The following is an 18,765-nucleotide window of genomic DNA, read 5'->3' as shown; positions in this document are numbered from 1 at the left end:
CATGCAAAAATTGGTTACAAATATATAGAAAAAAGTATCCCCCCTCCAAAAAATTTTTAAACAAACAATATCAGGAAGCCATACATTACATATACATAGATGCTTATTACTCCTAGTACTTTGAATTTAGTGAATTTGGGCCTCTGTGATTGTTTATATGGAGGGAGCAATGGCTGATTATTATTTGCAGCTCAGCTATAGTGGAGCTGTGTGCAGAACAGATGTCTCCCTTACCTAATGCAGAGCCCCAGCGGCATTGGGAAGATGGGGGTGAGAAGGTTAAGTGGCTGCCACATTCCAAAGTGTCCTATGGGTGGTAGTGATCTCGGAGCCACTTCTGATGGCTGCCTGACCCTTTATCCAGGTTCTTCACTCGTTCCCTTCTCTGCATGGACACTATTCTGTTATTATTTAGCTTGGCTCTTCATCATATGCTAACTAGGCCCAGTTACTGCTGTCCCTGTTCCAAGGCATTTATTTTTTTTTTTTTTCTCTCTCTGGAAAATTCACTGTATTGAGGGAGGAAATTCCAGCGGCGTCATCAATGAAACAGAACAGTATTCTCAGCAATGCAAATGTTAAGTATCTGATGCCTAAAATTGCCTTGTAAGGAGAAGAGGAGGAGGCCCTCCAGGTCCTTTAAGGCTGAAAGGAGTTTTCCCAAATGTAACCGAGTGATGCAAACATCGCTTTTCTCCATTTACATGTGGAAAATGTGAGGAGGATCAGGTGCCAGATGCTGACTGCCAAAATGTTCGACCCTGCAGGCTGCTGCATCCAAGGCGCTGGCGCGGTGTCCTCCTGTGACATGAGAGCCTACTGAACATGTGAAATGGTTTATCTCACTGAAATTCACTTCATTCTTCGTATTTGATATTTATTAGTATCTCGGTATCCTGTTTAATTAGTCTGTTAGGAGGAGTTATAGAGGGGCGCTCCCCATTTTTGACCAAGAGACACAACAGCTTTTGCTCATTGTGGTCCAGATAATAATAAACTTTTTTTTTTTTCAGTGTTAAATGGACCTGAAAGAAGGCATGTCTGGGACGTTCTCACCTAATGAGGTGGATCTGCTAGGCTGCTTGTCCGGAATAGCAGATCTTGAGCAACAAAGGTAGCACTGGTGCAGCAGAGCTAGGGAGCCAGTGTAGGAAAGCTGTAGACCCACTACATCAGAGTAGACCAGAAGACTGATGTAGAGGAGTTGATGTACAGTTGTAGCAGCGTACTGGAGGCAGGCATAGAAGAGTGATGCAGCTGTGTTGTAGCAGCGTACTGGAGAGCAGTATTGCAGATTGAAGTAGCAGAGTTGCAGAAGCATACTGGAGACCATTATAGCAGGGGTGTAACAGTGGACTGGACACTGGTATATCAGATTTGTAACAGCATACTGGAGACCAGTATAGCTGATTGGTGTTGTAGCACTGTGCTGAAGAGGTGTATGGCAGATTGAAGTAGCAGAGTTGTAGAAGCATACTGGAGACCGGTATAGAAGAGTGATTAAAACAGAGTTGTAATTGCAGAGTAATCTGGCAGTTGTAGCAGCATCCTTGAGACTATTTTGCCATAGTGATGTAGCGGTGTTGTAACAGCGCACTGGACATTGATATTGCAGAGGTATAGCAGCGTACTGTAGACCAGTGTAGGTGATTGATGTAGCAGTGTTGTAACAGCGCACTGGACATTGATATTGCAGAGGTATAGCAGCGTACTGTAGACCGGTGTAGGTGATTGATGTAGCAGTGTTGTATCAGCATGCTGGAGTGAAAAAGATCAACAGCCCTGTGCTGGATTCTGGACATGAGTAACACGGTCTTATGGAAATCTATCCAAATGTGAGAGTTTTTGGGAATGTTTTGTGGGTGGATCATTGCTAGGGGTAGACAATGGTCCCCAGAAGGGATTAAGATATTGGGAGTTGTACTGCATTTCCCCTCCAGTGACCTTGATCCCTCAGCAAAATCAGGTGTCTGCTGATTTACTCTAACAGACATGGAGGAGACAGGTTCTCTTTAAGGGCGTTAATATATTTGGGGTACTTGGTGTTTATAAATGTTGATGTCGGGGCACATATTCCATGATTTTTATTTAAATATTCAATTTTAGCCTTTAATTAGAACGTGCAGTCGTGCTGGGTTTCTGTGCTTGTTGTTTTGGCCTGGAGGTTTTGTTACCACTGTGGGGACTTATGTGTCACAGACGTTACTTTGGAAGATCGGCCAGGGACCCTTGAGCCACACAAAACTGAGTCTCATAAATCCGATAGCGCTGAGTTTATGAGTGCGGGTAATGAAGTCATGCCTCTGTCCCAGATTTTACTCCAGGTGTCACCTCGCAATGACCTCAAACACATTACCTGTGCGAGGGTCACTTCAGGGCAACCAAAGCCAATTTACACAGAGCAATGATGGTGCTAATAATTTTAGGAGCATTCATTCCTGATCATTGCCCCATCTTTCTTGTTATGTTACAGAGTTACAGAGTTGTGCTATGTATATGTGTCGCCACCTGCTGGTGGTATTATTTTGTACTAGTGTAGTGGTTGCATTCTGCAGTGGAGGCTGTGGGAGCAGTGGGTTAAGGGGGGTCCTTAATTGCCATGATCTTGTAAGGAATGCCAGCATGGAAATAGAGGGGCGAGATGCCACTTGACCCACCTGGATGGGACCTCTGCAAGGTATTTGTAGTCATGGCCCTGTGTGAGTGTGCGTGCAGTGGGGGGAGACCTGTGCATGGCAGGTGTTATCTAAAGGCCTCCACCTTCCCAGCACACTCTACACTGGACCTTCTCTATTTCCGATTTAAGGACCTTCACAGGATCATGTGACCTATCTCAAGGACCTTCACCTGGTCATCTGACCAAAAGGTCCTACTGCATGTACACAATACCATATCATAACACAGTTTGAACACTAGGTGGCAGCATAGTAATGGACATAGTTGACCATATACCGTATATCGTAAGCTCTATAAAAAGGTTGCACATTATAGTAAAATACACTTGTGGCCCATAATGGCTTCTAGGGGGCATAATAATAAAATAATCTGCAAGGAAGCATTTCTAAAAGTGTGGATACTGTTATAGTAGCATTAAAGGGGTTTCCAAGACTTAAAAGGGTTGTCTCACTTAAGCAAGTGGCATTTATCATGTAGAGTAATTTAATACAAGGCACGTACTAATGTATAGTGATTGTCCATATTGCTTCCTTTGCTGGCTGGATTCATTTTTCCATCACATTATAAACTTCTCCTTTCCATGGTTATGACCACCCTGTAATCCAGCAGCGGTGGCCGTGCTTGCAAACTATAAGAAAACGCACCAGCCTCTATGGTAGCCGGGACCATACTTGGGCTGGTGCTTTTTCCTATATTGTGCAAGCACAACCACCACTGATGGATTACAGGGTGGTCGTAAACATGGAAACGAGCAGTGTATAATGTGATGGAAAAATGAATCCAGACAGCAAATGAGGCAACATGAACAATCACAATACATTAGTAAGTGGCTTGTATTTACTTTCTCTACATGATAAATGCTATATTTTCAAGTGAGACAACCCCTTTAAATATAAGGATAAGGATAAGTCATCAATATCTGATTGATGAGGCTTTGACTCCCTGCAGCCACCTCCACGGGTGTGACATCATGTCTACGTGCATCTCAGTCCCATTCAAGTGAACGCGGCTGAGCTGCAATACCAAGTTCAGCCACTATACAATGTACGGTGCTGTGGTTAATAAGCTCTACTGTGAGGCCGCAGTGCTCGTCCAAGCGCCATGGCCTCCTCAAACAACTGATCGACGGGGGTGGCAGGAGTTGGTCATAAATATTTAATATGTATTTAATGTATATGAGGCCTTATTAAGTCTGCCGTATAAAAAAAATTGTGCATGTTACGGCCGCAGCGCATTTTCTTATCTGCTCTGAGGGCCATATGTCTGTGTAGGACACATATTCGATGACCTCCTGAAGATATTTGTCTCCATTAGTCTACAGGTCCATGAGACACAGACCAGAGTAGTGCATGCCGTGGGTGTCTCTGAGGGTCCATGCGGAAAAACCGAGGTGTGAATAGCCGTATACTACTTGGATCTGTGTGGTGCAGGCCACTGCCCACATGGACAGCCCCATGATGAAAAATATGGCCTCCTCAGTCAGGCCAAAGTGTGATACAGAAGATGAAATCTAGCTGAATCCTACCACGTGTCCCATTCAGTGCGAAGTGTCCCGGAGGAGTTAATTGAAGTGGTGGGCCTGATGTGAGCGATGCTCTTGTGTATATAACTCTGCTGCTATAAATATATTCCTGGGCCTGGGATGTGACAGCTACACTATGTTTAGAAGGGCCGGGGCCTGGCCTCTCTGTGAGGACGTTACTCATGCTCTAGTTATTTAGTCTCTGCAGCCATTTTTGGGGTTGTACCGAAATTCTGTATTTCAGTTCACCGGGGGCTGGTAATGACCAGGGTCCACCCACAGTGTGCTGGCTGGTGGAGGGACATATACAGAACCTATAGGTGCCCCATAGCAAGCAAAATTCTGAATGGACCCGCACACAAATCCTCTTTTTACAGCTTCAATCTGGAGCTTTATAAATCTGTATGCGGTGAGCTCCCCCTAGTGGTGGCTATGGGTATATGGAATTTTATCATGGAGAGCAATTTAGTGGCAGGTCTTTAGCAATGCTGTAGGCCAGGCCTTATAATGTGGTAAATGAGATTTAGAATATGGCATTCTTGCTATGCCTTTCATTGATGTACAGTTTAGGTCGGCGCTTGGTATACCACTACCAGCAAGCTTAAACCTTCACCTCAGATATTCACAGACATGGCACATAGTATAAATTAAAAATTTAAGTCTTGGGGGGGGGGGGGGGGAGATTCCTGCAAGGCCTCAATGGTTGGTCAGTGGGATATAAGGGAAACATTTGGTTTCTGCCTCATTTGACACTGAATATGTAAGTATGTAATGTGACATCTTTCACGGTCTCAGCGGGACCACACGTTCATTATTTGGAACAGTCTCAGTGAGACCATGAACAATGCGATGACGCGGTTGTGAGTGAAGGCGTCAATTGTTATGTAGTTGTTATGTAGACTAAAAACGTTCTTATAATTTACGGAGTGTGCAAATTACATTAAAGGGAGTCTGTCACCAGATTTTGAGCTTATAGACCGCTTACATAGCGCTCTAGCATAGCAGTCTATGATTCTAATGGTACCTTTGATGTTTTCTTGTGAAGTTCCCCCAAGGCAAAAACAGACTTTTATTCATATGTAAATTAGGGCTCGCAAGTGCCCAGGGGCAGCGTTCACCTCGTTGGTGCCCAGGCTGTTCTGCCTCTTTTCGTCATATCCCCAGCCTCTTCCTCTGCCTGCCCCGCTCTTCCTTTGCGTCCTCCTTCTCTGCAGCGAGATCCCGCACCTGCGCTATCCATTGCTTGGCCGGGGCATGCGCACTGCGATGCCCATTGTGGGTGTCTCTGGTCCGCCTCCTCGCCGCTGTTTCTCGCCGTTGGCCGGCGCATGCGTAGTAGCTACTGCGATGCCGTGCCCACAATGGGCATCGCAGTGCGCATGCCCCGGCCAAGCAATGGATAGCGCAGGTGTGGGATCTCGCTGCAGAGAAGGACGCAAAGGAAGAGCGGGGCAGGAAGAGGCTGGGGCGGGGATATGACGAAAAGAGGCAGAACAGCCTGGGCACCAACGAGGTGAATGCCGCCCCTGGGCACTTGCGAGCCCTAATTTACATATGAATAAAAGTCTGTTTTTGCCTTGAGGGAAACATCACAAGAAAACATTAAAGGTACCATTAGAATCATAGACTGCTATGCTAGAGCGCTATGTCAGCGGTCTATAAGGTCAAAATCTGGTGACAGACTCCCTTTAAGAACGTTTTGTATCAAGCTTAACTAACTTAACTGACTGGCCCCTTGTAATGGGGATTGGAAATACATATTAGATCGATATGATCTGAGCCCACCTATATTAGAGGAACCGGTCAACAGTCTGTAATGTATGGGGGCTGTCCTGTCTCTCCCCCTACTGCAGATGTCAAGGGGAAGACAGGTATATTTGACTTAAACATTCCCGAACCTTGGTTCTTGGCAGAGCGTTCATGTGTATGGGGGTCGGTCGGTATAACTGTTGGCCGATGGCTGTCTGAGGGTGGCATCCATTTAACGTATATGTTGGGAAAAAAAGGATACAAAAGCGCAGCACACTGTCGGGTATATCTATATTGACCCGTGAGATGGACATAAACATCTCAACAACACCACGGTTTTCTATCTTGCAGTGTCTGGTAAAAAAAACTAAAGTATATGTTATCATATTTGTTTTTTTCCCAGTGGAACTCTATGGTGAACGAATGCCACTGTATAGCATCAGTCTGATGCATCTGTTTAACGTATCCTTTTTTTGTATGATGTAAGAAGGTACCTGGAATCATCGTGGATGGAAGGTATGTGTCACCAAGGTTCTTGGCCTCGGTGAAGTAGGAGCCGGTATTTTATGTGTCAGCAGCAGCTATTGCTAATTGACACCATGAGATTAAGCATGACTGTCATAGGTGATCCGGGACGGCTCTCACTGGGAGTAGTCAAAGTGCTGGGTGGGTGACTACTCCCCATGTTCCAGGCTGGGTTTTGCCAGGCAAAATAAATGGCCAGCATTGCCAGGTGTGGTGGATTTATCTCCCTCTGACAGTGGAGCTCAGGAGTCTGTGTGCTGTGAACTGAGGGCTGTGCTGGGATTTGAGGTTTGAGCCGGGCTGGAGGACTCAGGCCCCTCTAAAGGCGAACAGGCCACCTATGGACTTGATGAGGCTGAACTGCTAACAGGGTGTGAATTAACACCCGGGAGAAAAGGTGACTTTTATTGTTTATGGACTTTCCTTGTGTGTGAACAAACACCAAGCCATCTGCGTTTTGTGATGCACCAATGTGTGAATAAATACCGCTGTTTGATTCAAGAATTGTGTATTTTGCCTCTATACTGCATCCACTAGTCCTAACTACCAGAGCGAATCCCCACAATACGTTAAACAGATGGCGAAAACATGATATGAACCCACCCTACAGTGCTTGACTATTTCAGGCAGTCCCATAAAAAATAAATGGAGCAGCAGCTTGAATACTAAACTTGCCATTTCCATTTATATGGGGCATGGGACCTCAATTCTCTGGACCACCAGGACCCCCATGATCATAGATAAGGGATAATTTTCTATCTTTGTACAACTCTTCAATATAGGTCATTACCATCTGATCAGCCGGGGTCCAAGACTTCGCACCTCCGTAGGGTTGTGCAGGAACTACGCAGCTCCTGCCATTCTGATCACTGCAGTAACCATGTTTGTCCTCTACACAGCGGATGGAGATGGCTGTGTGGTTCCAGCGGCGACTTTCTGAGATGGAGCTACTGCAGATCAGCAGGGTATCGGGCCCCCACTGATCAGATATTGATGACCTATGCTGAGGGCAGGCTATCACGTGTGAAAGGCTGGACACTGCCTTTAAAGGGGTTCTTGTACATCGGGGCATATCACTAGGATGTGCCAGTAATGTCTGATAGGTGCGGGTCCCAGAACGGAATCTGCAAAGTGAAGTAGAGCAGACAGCAAATGCGCGATTGCCCTCCATTATTTTGTATGGGACTGCCGAAAATAGCCAAGCATGGGATCTGCTATTTCTGTCAGCCCCATCGAAGTGCGACGTGGCATACGCAGCCACCGCTCCGTTCATTTCTCATTCATTTTTATGTGACTTCTGAAAAAACCTTAGTATGTTGCTCGGCTATTTTCGTGAATCTCCCATTGAAATGAATGGAGGGCGGCTGCACATGCGCAGGCCGCTCTCCTTAACTTTTAAGGCTCCGTTCTAGAGATAGGTACAAGTCTCGCCTCTGGGTCCCGCACCTATCAGCCATTGGGGGCATACCCTAGCACTATGCCCCCAATGTATGAGATGGGCCAACCCCTTTAAGGCCTGAGTTTCAATGTAGGAGGGCCAGGTACTGGTAGTCATCTAACTTTGGTCACACACTGTGATATTCGGAGTGTTCTAATAATACTATTATATTCCAGAGCTGTGTTCACAGTTCAGCAGGCTTCAGAGCTGAATTCACTGCTATTCCAATGTTGGTGATGTGCATTCTGTGAAGTGTTGACTTTACACTAAGCAGCATATAGAAAAATAGGTTTATATACAGCGTGTATGTGTGTGTGTATATAATATATATCTGTTAGTAAAATAACATGCAAGGATATGTCCAAATAGGATGGATATGTGGATTTTCATGTGGCAGATCACTAGCATTTTACAGTACTGGCTCAGTGGGTGACATCTTAACAAAAGTAATGACAATTCTGTTGCAGAAAATCCCCTCGGTGGGGCTGAAAATACAATTTAAGGGCTCACGACTGGCGTGTGCTGGCCGGGCCCGTGCTGCGGACCGTAAATTGTGGTCCGCAGTGCACGGGCACCGACCGCGGGGCAGCCGCATGCGGATCGCCGACCCATTCACTTGAATGGGGTCCGCGATCCGCATCCGACAGTCCGCAGGGGTTCCGATCCGTGCTTCCGCACCGCATCTCCGGGTTTGAATGGGTCCGCATCCGTGATGCAGGGTGCACATGGTCGTGCCCCGTGTATTGCGGACCCACCGTATGCGGGCCACGGCAGGGCAACAGCCGTGTGCGTGAGCCCTAAAGGGGTATTCTGACCTTTGGGCCATTCACCAATCCTAAGAGTGAAGGGGATACACTGCCTTCTAAGTATTCCCCTGCACAATGAAGCTCTTCGCTACCCAGCAGGGAACTGTAGCCGGCCCCATTCACTTGAAGCTCCCAGTACAGCAGATGGCCAAAGTGCCGCTATGCAGTGAAGTTCTACTGTAAGTCTGTGCCACCTTTATTCCCATGGATCATAAAATAATGACATATCTTGGGTTTTCACCCGGTAAATCCAGGGCCGTCTTTAGATTACATGACGTCCAGTTGATGTCCCTCCTAACTTATTTGCACCATACAGCGCAAAAGTGATATAGTGCCCAAATAACCATACCATACAGTGCCCAAAACACTACCCAATCCATAGTCTAGGGAACGTCGCTGCTTCTGCTGCTGTTGAGTTTCCAAAGGTTTGACCACCAAAAGTAGGTGCAAGGCTTCAGTGCCAAGAGCCTGTGGAGCCTCCTTCAATGGTGATAAGTAATGCACCTGTATGACCCCAAACATCAGCTATGCAGGATTTCAGAAGGAAATGGCTAAAACGGATGCAAAATGTGCATAATTGATACCTAAAATACAGGATCCTTTTTGTTTTTTTTTCTGCTCTTCGGACGGATCAGAAGAACGGAAAACAAAATGGCGATGTGAACCTGACTTAAGGTTGTCATTCCCCTTTCCCAGACTTGCAAGAAACTGCTGAACAGAATTTTGACCAACTTCACGGAAGATGACACTTTATGGCCTTAAAGGAAAATACTCTTTAACACTTCATAATTCAAAATCGCGCCCTATAACATAAGGATTCCCATTAGAATATGTCTAGTCTCCAATACAAACCTTGTAAACAGGGGCTGTGCTCTCCTGAATAAATAAACCCGCTCTTTACCGTCACCGATCAAACAGTGCTCGGCTGGTCCGGAGTGATGTGCGATGTATCATTTATTCATCGGGCGCGCCGAGCAGTAAACTCCAGCATCCCTAATTGAAAGTTAATGCAGATATTGATCGGTGCACTTTAAAAGCCATCCACAGATCTGTAATGGTCAGGGCTGGTTCACAGTAGGAATACACTTCTAAAAATCTCCCGCAGTCAGGTCATGTGACCCTATGGCCTCAATGCCATGACAATCTCGGCCGCTTTCTGTGACGCTAATGCATCCATCAATTCGTCTGCATTTTGTCACGTGACATGCGGATAACTCCATAATCACCATTTTAAATCGTCCGGTCTGAAGCGTGGTATTTTATACGATCATATCCTGGTCAGTTTGTAGCATATTACCTTAACGCCATAACTGGGATTTAATAGATGCCGGATTATTAGATATTCTGGATTATTGGAGGCTGGAAGAAAACTATATATAGTTAACTTTTAAGGGGGACTATGACAAACCTTTCCTGTTCCCGTATGTTCTTTTTGGGGCATATAGATGTCGTAGGGCGCAGTCAGCTGCATGGAACCCCCCCCCTGCCCCCCCCATCCCTACAAAATGGCCGACCTGGTCTGTAGATGTATAGCACTGACAGCCATTCATTTGAATGTGAACACGTAATACTACATTTCTCCTGTAGTGGGTGCTGTTGGGAGTATGAGCAGCTGAAGACAACTTTACTTGGCAGGATTTTCTGATTGCTTAAAGGGGTTCTCCAAGATTTTTATATTGAGGACCTCAGGATAGGCCATCAATATCTGATCAGCTGGGGCCCGACACCCCGCACCCACACCGATCAGCTGTTCTGGACGGAAATAGCCGAGCCAGCGCTTGGCTATTTTCGGTGGCCTCATAGAAATGAATGGAGGGCGGCTGCGCATGCGCAGTGCGCCCTCCACCACTTTCAGGACTCCGTTCTCAGTGTAGGTGCGAGTCCCAGAGGCAGGGCTCATACCTATCCTAGCGATATGCCCCCATTGTCTGTGATGGGAATACCCCTTTTAAAATTTGAGTGATATTGAGCTAAAGATTTTGATAGACATGCCCCTTGAAGTCTTGGACCCCTATGGAGGGGTCATAGATAGAGGGGTCAACAGGGTGCACGTTACTGCATAAATAGGAAGATTTACATTCTGGGTCGGTAGAAGGGACAACCCCTCCTAAGAAAGTCATCCCCCCCAATGATCAACCATACATGTAGCTGATGGTCGCGCCGAGTCCTCTGGTCCTGGTGTTGCACTTTCCGTCAGCTCTCTTTTCTACCTTTTATAGAGGGGGTATTTGGCAGAGAAACCCCCTCCCCTTATAACCTAATAGGGAAAGGGGTAAACTGGTGGTAAGTGCCTATTAAGGGTTGTGAAGGATTTTGCTATTGATGGCCTGTGTTGAGGAGAGGTCATCAGTATCAGATTGGCGAGGGTCCGGTACCCCACAGCTCTTCCGATCAGCTCAGCACTCTACAGCTCCGTCCATTGTGTAGTGGCCAGAGCTGGGAACTGCAGCTCTGCTTCCATTGAAGTGAGAGTGGTGAATAGATGATAAATGTTGTCAGCACCTAGAACTATATATGTTTTTCATGTTTTGTCTCTAATATGTTCTTTTCTTTTAATTTGCAGCATTGAAGAAGGATGAGAACACCATTGATGAGGTACTGATATATTGCTTTAAGTTAAAGTTCATGTACTATTCTTTTATTGATCCCTCTGGTGGTCCGTGATTTACACTTCTTCCCCGGAGCTGGGGAATAGTTGGCATTTGCTTTGTAATATTAGGAAATGCATGAACATTGATGGACTGCAACAGCGTTGGTCATTGGAGTATGGTGGTGGGACCTAAAGTAACATCCAAACACAAGTAACTGTGCAGAGGACGAGCTGCAGGACCACACATAGGGCTGGCGCGTGCGGACTGTTTTTCAGTGAAGGGGTTAAAATGCTACTGTGGCTGCCCCTTCGTTCTGCCAATTAGTGGGAGTGATAGTTGTTGTACAGTAGGTGCTTTACTGAGGGAAGATGGATTCAGGCAGAGCCAGTCTGTTCATTTAACCCCTTAAAAACACCAGTTCCCTATTCAGATCAGTAAAATGTGTGCGTCTGCCCACTTTGGTGCCAGTTCTTATGCCAATAACCTGTTTGGGCCAGGCTGAACTCATTTGCATATGATGCAGGGTATCGCCCCCTGTATGTTGCCAGCCTTAATTCACTTAAAGGCTATGTACAGCTTCGGAGACCATTTTTTATTTTATTCTTGCAATTGCGTTTTACTAATTTTTGGCTAAAAATAATTTTTTCCATTGTCCTTTATTACAAATATTGAGCTGTTCTGTCAGAGTTAACTGTTTTTCTAGCTGTGTGACTGGTACTTTAATTTTCACTTTGTGCCCGTCATCTAATAACCCTAATCTCTAATTTATTAAGAGCTCATAAACACTTGTTTAAGCCACATTCTTATCAGTAAGATAAGATCTGAGCTATAATAAGTGTTTCTAATGTCAGAGAGCAGAGATAAGGAGCCCGTCAGCTAGCCAACTGACGGAAAAGACAGAAAATCCAAAGGCTGCTACTAGAGCATCTCAGCTCTGTACAGAAAGAGGGGCTCCATATATTTTTTTTAATAAAGACCAATTAAAATATTTTTTGTTCTAAATGAGTACAATGCAATAATAAAAAACAATTGCCCCCGAAGGTGTACATAGCCTTTAACCCTTTAAAAATACCAGTTACTTATTCAAATGAGTAAAAAGTGTCTGTGTGTCCACTTTGATGTCAGTAATTGTGCCAGGTACCTGTTTAGCCAGGGCTGAGCTGAACTGAAGATAGGTAGTATCGCCCTCTGTATTTTGGCAGTGTGGGATCAGTGGCCCGAATGTATTTAACCCTTTATATCACACTCTTTTGTGCCCACCTGTGATGCTCACTTGAGTGCCAGTCATTTCTATTTTTATGCTGATTTTAACTGATTTTACCTTACAACCTCTCAGTGCAACTTTAATAATTGTATTACTTATTATTATTAGTTCTCCTCTAAATTTATTAACAAAACACAAAAAATACAAATAATGTTAAGAAGATTTTGATGAGTTAGAAACCACCTTCAGCCCCGAATAAGAAGCCAACGTAAGCTTAGTCCCGTGAAGTGTCACAGATTAGTTTGCTCGCCCTGCAACAGATGCGTTACATCACCCGGCTGGGCCTACAGCGCTGACATTGTAACCTCATCCTCTCATATCCTGTCAGTAATCCACAAGCAGCAGGCAGGGGACGGCTGAAAACACATTCCCATGGACGCGCATTCCCCACCATTACAGCCTATTTGTGGGACGTGATGATACCGCTTGAAAGCGAACCATTTCTTAGGCTGTCAGGGCAAGGGATGCGGGAGCGAACCTAAATTGTTTGCAGGAGCGGAACTTCTTCAACAAGGATTTACTAATTCAGGAAGTGGTTAACCTCTCCGCACGCCCTCAACCCCACAGAGACACCGACCACTGGATGTCAACATAGGGCCTTATACCCTGCTGTCTACTTGAGGCTCAAATGACCAGACGGAAGACACCTTGTTTCTTGGAAGGCAAGAAGAGGTTGGCCACCAAACAGGAGGATGCAATGAGGTCTGAAGACCCAAACAGAAGACAGGGCAATATATAAGGTTGACAGGGCTCAAAATTGAAAAACATGCCTGCTTTCTGCCAGGAACAGCTTCTCAATTCTTCATGGGTTTTGTCTGGTATTGAATCTCAGCTCCATCGAAACCTGTGGTGCTATAATGGAAGAAAGCTGCCATGTTTTTCTAACCTCTTTAATAAATGTCTGGTCCTTCCTATAAAACCCAGGATCAGCTCTGTAAGACAGAACGAAGGACGCTTCGTAATACTTTTCTGGCTTTGGAGGACCCAGCCTATCCAGCCCATAGATTTGAATAATCACCATGTAATGCTTCAATTCTCCTGGGGTGGTGCTGTAGGGAAAGTAAACACTTTCAGCCCTGTTCACCCCCCAGATCACAGCTGATCACTGGAGGTCATCGCAGGCCCATACTATGGCTTATGAATAATGTTTATACTATGATTTTGGCGCTAATAGTCATATATTGACATTTTGAAAAATATTTTTTTGTACCTATAATAAATTTGCAAAAGAAAAAGAAATATTGGAGTGCCGTGGATAATCTTTATTCATGCTGTCTTTGCGGCATCCTTCTAAAATAAATAAAAATTTTAAAAGTGGTCAAATATATATTTATTATAGGGAATTTCCCATAAACCCTTTCATATGGTATATCAACTAGGTATGATCACCACACCAATTCTGAGAACGGGTATATCTGGGGGTCTTTGATATTCATTTCTTAATGAGCCACTGTCTGAAATAATGATTGTCCAAAGTTAAAGGGGTTCTCCAGGATTTACATTTGGAGGCCTATCCTCAGGATAGGTCATGAATATGAGGTCAGTGGGGTTCTGGCTCTCAGAACCCTCACCGATCAGCTGTATAAAGAGGCCGCAGTGCTCTTTAAGCACTTAGGCCTCTTTCTAGGCCGTGTGACATCACATTCATCGTTCACATGGCCTAGGTGCAGCTCAGCCCCTTCAATTAAATGGGCCTGAGTTGCAATACCAAAAACAGCCACAATACAATGGATGGCGCTGTAATTGGTAAGCTGAGAGGAGGCCACTCTGCTCACGGGAGAGCTTTGGCTTTCTCAAACAGCTGATCAGCAGTGGTCCTGGGAGCCGGACCCCCATCAATGTCATATGGGGACCTATCCTGAGGATAGGTTATCAATATGTAAATCCTGGAAAACCCCTTTAACAGTCAGGGTGGTCCAAGGGAGCGTATCAATAAAAATGAGAAATAAATGATGAAAAGTCTTCCAATAGGTTGTGTCATTTAGGCCCCTTTTACATGGGCGAGTATTCCGCGCGGATGCGATGCGTGAGTTGAACGCATTGCACCCGCACTGAATCCCGACCCATTCATTTCTATGGGGCTGTTCACATGAGCTGTGATTTCACTCATCACTTGTGCGTTGCGTGAAAATCGCAGCATGCTCTATTTTGTGCGTTTTTCACGTAACACAGGCCCCATAGAAATGAATAGGGTTGCGTGAAAATCGCAAGCATCCGCAAGCAAGTGCGGATGCGGTGCGATTTTTCACGCACGGTTGCTAGGAGACTATCGGGATGGAGACCCGATCATTATAATTTTCACTTATAACATGGTTATAAAGGGAAAATAATAGCATTCTGAATACAGAATGCATAGTACAATAGCACTGAAGGGGTTAAAAAAATAAATAAATAATTAAACTCACCTTAATTGATCGCGCAGCCGGCATCGCTTCTGTCTTCTTTCTTTGCTGATTGCAGTAACAGGACCTGTGGTGACGTCACTCCGGTCATCACATGATCCATCACCATGGTAAAAGATCATGTGATGACCGGAGTGACGTCACCACAGGTCCTGTTACTGCAATCGGCCAAGAAAGAAGACAGAAGCGATGCCGGCTGCGCGATCAAGTGGATTAAGGTGAGTTTAATTATTTATTTATTTTTTTAACCCCTCCAGCGCTATTTTACTATGCATTCTGTATTTTGAATGCAATTATTTTCCCTTATAGCCATGTTATAAGGGAAAATAATACAATCTACAGAACACCGATCCCAAGCCCGAACTTCTGTGAAGAAGTTCGGGTTTGGGTACCAAACATGTGCGATTTGCAAAACGCATTACAATGTTTTGCACTCGCGTGGAAAAATCTCGCGTTTTCCCGCAACGCCCGTGTAAAAGAGCCTTAGTCTCCAAGGAATCCTCTTTCACAGCCCGTGTGGGGCCAATAATGAGCGCCGATTGATAATTTACTAGTCAGTCAGTGCTCGTTTGTAGGGCCTTTCAATGGGGGAAGAATGACCGTTACGATCATTCATCCTCCATTCACTTTATATATTACTAGCCAATAACAATGATGCAGTCATCTGACAAACAAGCAGTTCCCTCATTTGTGGCACAATCAGTAGTGATGAGCGGCAGGGGCTATATTCGAGATCGCAATATTTCACGAATATTTGGGCGAATATTCGTCATATATTCGCAAATTTGAGATTATTTTCTTGATTGCGAAAAATCAGCAATGTAATATTCACGCAAATCAATTGATTTCTGCTGTACTGATGAATTGGATCCAGTGGTGTACTTACCATGGAGGCAGGCCGTGCCGCTGCTATGAGAACTTCTGCTTCCTGGCATGTATCTACACCATTTTCTTGCAGCCAACACTAGAGGGAGCTCTGTGCAAAGAGATTTTTTTTTTTTAAAGGAAATCTGTCACCAGGATAATCGGTATTGGGGCATCACTCTTGCAGTAAAGAAGCCCAGGCACGCCTCCTGCAAATTGAGGGCCGCAATGCACAAACACCGACCGTGGGGCAGCCGCAGCGGATTGCGGACCCATTCACTTTAATCAATCCGCCCGTTCCTCAAAAAGATAGGACATGTTCTATCTTTTTGCGGAACGGAAGTACGTGACGAAACCCCACAGAAGCACTTTGTAGTTTCCGTTCCGTGCTTCTGTTCCGCACCATTCCGCATCTCTGGATTTGCGGACCCATTGAAGTGAATCGATCCACAATACGGCCACGGGGCGCACACGTTCGTGTGCAGGGGCCTTACACTTCAAGATGATCACTAACGAACGCTCGTTATCGGCCGGAAAATCGGTCAGTGCAATTCAGCCCTTAGGCACATGAACGAACAGTAGGTTCAGGCAAATGGTTAGTCACTGGTTACTGCAGGTAATCTAACCTTTGAAGTGCCTTCCAGGACATTGTCCTTCATGCTCTGGCTCATTGCCCTCTGTAAATTCAGTCTGCGGCCGTTTGATTCCAGTCAGTCGGGAACCGCCCAACATTCTTTCTCCATGTCACCAAAGGAGACAGTAGAGGTGAGGAAGTATTTGGACGTCTAACCTTTCAGTAGGTAACAACGGGCCTCCAGCATTCTTCACCTATTTGACGAAAAACAAATAAGGAATGTATCAGCAGATAAGGAAGCTAATGAAGGGCAAGTCCCCCGAGGAAGTATCAGCATTCCTGAGCACCAACGCCTAATTATGTTGTCAGGCAGGACATGGCCTCCAGCCTTGGTACAGACCTCCTTAAAGGGGTTCTCCAGGAATTAAGAAAATGAAAATCCGTAAATCTTACTTTATTATAAATATCTTCTCAAATACATTTCATTAGTTATAACGGCTCATTTTGTCTAGGGAGCAATGATTTGGAGAAACAAAATGGCTGCCGTCCTATTAGTGCACACAGAACCTGTCCTAATCACACAGGAGGACAAGTTACCTAAGGACACTGAGCTAATGAGCCGCCTCATCCTCCTCTCTGCTCTACTTGTCAGGGATTATGATCCTATATACGGCGGATTAGAGCTTCAGCTGAATCTGTGTGGGAGTAGAGTCCATGAGGAGACGTGAAATACAGAGAGGACGGGAAGTAAAGACTGTGGTAATGTGGGGCTGCAGTAATGGAGACTGCATACATTAGCTATACATTAGCCACATCTGCTCATGAACTACATTTCTACAGAGATTCCGCTAAAGTTCTTATCATCTGTATTCAGGATCATGATTCCTGACAAGCAGAGCGGAGGATGAGGCAGCTCTTTAGCTCAGTGTTGTGAAGTAACTTGTCCTCCTGTGTGATTTAGGACAGGTTTTGTGTGTACTAATAGGACGGCGGCCATTTTGTTTCCCCTGATGATTGCTCCCCAGGCAAAATGAGTCATTATACCTAATGAAAGGTATTTGGGAATATATTTATAATGAAGTCATATTTAAGTATTTTAATTTTCTTAATTCTCAGAGAACCCCTTTAATCATGGCTATCCTGGAGGTTACACAAGTGGTAGCGATTTATGTTGGGAGTTATCAGCAGGAAATATCATTACAGGTCTGTCGAAAAGGATGCTACATTTAACCCTCGATAAACTGAAAATGATTTGATAATTGTATAAACTTTTAAATTTATCCTTGTGTTTAATTGTATTTTCAAACGTGTAGTACCCCTTATGACCAATAGGTGTCAGCGCAGAGAGAACTTTCCTGCAAACTCTATATACAGTAATGTAAGGGGTTCTTACATTGATGATTTGTTCTGTGGCAGGCACAGTATTGAAGGGGCCCCTGTCCCCTCATTCTGCAGATTTTTGGGACCTGCAGCCATCATTTATATAGCACTAACATATTCTGCAGCGCTGTACAACGATTGATATTGTTCACTGTCCCCATATGGGCTCACAATTCAAAATTTACCTATCCATGTATTTTTTATATTTTTTTTTTAAGTATGGGAGGAAACCGGAGTACCCAGAGGAGACCCACACAAAAATGGGGAGAACATACAAACTCCTTGCAGATGTTGCCCTTAGTCAGATTCGAACCCAGGACCCCAGCGCTGCAGGGCAACAGTGCTGTGGCCCATGCATAGGTCATCAGTGTAAAAAATCTGGAAAATCCCTTTAAGAAGTAATCATATATCTTGTATAGTTCCTGCTCAAATAGCAATTCCATTATCTAATAAAATTTTCCATATGAAGCTGGTCATCCCGATTTGTATAAATATCATGTTTAATGTGTAGCGGGGACCCCCTCCATGAGCCAGAGTGGAGTGACTCCCACCCTTGTTGACCTGACCTGTCCATTTGTTTCATGCCATGCCAGTCATATGAATGACTTCCGTGCAATACTACATTTCACCTGTAGTGGCCGCTGCAGCAGAAGCAATGCATGGCTGTATGAAACATCCCCTGATAATACTGCGCTGTGTTCTGCCGAGGTGCGGAGGGTGGAGGGTCTAGGAGCTTCATGTTATACCCCTGCCTCTATCTATTCAGAAAATAATAGGGTGCTTAACATTGGGTTTTCTAAACCTGACAACCCCTTTAAATCATAGTACCCATAGTAGTCGGCAGGTCATAGACCATTCACAGCTGTGAGTGGCACTTATTTTCAGATTGCATTCTCTCCCGACAAAAGCAATTCTGTGACCAGGTAAATGTATTAGGGAATTGCTCAAAAAGCAATTCCATAATGTACTCTGCA

At 44.9% G+C, this 18,765-nt stretch overlaps 1 protein-coding gene across 2 annotated transcripts in view; it reads left to right on the top strand.

Moving 5' to 3' along the window:
- CDK14 (cyclin dependent kinase 14) overlaps window positions 1–18,765 on the top strand; it is a 481,017-nt gene that overhangs the window by 20,706 nt on the left and 441,546 nt on the right. For both annotated transcript variants that reach the window (XM_044293158.1, XM_044293157.1), the window contains exon 2: window positions 11,280–11,311. In XM_044293158.1, coding sequence (XP_044149093.1) covers window positions 11,280–11,311 — 32 coding nt within the window. The remainder of the gene's footprint in view (window positions 1–11,279; window positions 11,312–18,765) is intronic.

This window comes from Bufo gargarizans, chromosome 5 (assembly GCF_014858855.1).
Source record: "Bufo gargarizans isolate SCDJY-AF-19 chromosome 5, ASM1485885v1, whole genome shotgun sequence".
Classification (NCBI taxonomy): Eukaryota; Metazoa; Chordata; class Amphibia; order Anura; family Bufonidae; genus Bufo; species Bufo gargarizans.
The sequence above is the reverse complement of the archived record's forward strand: the minus strand, read 5'-3'. Positions and strand labels throughout refer to the sequence as shown.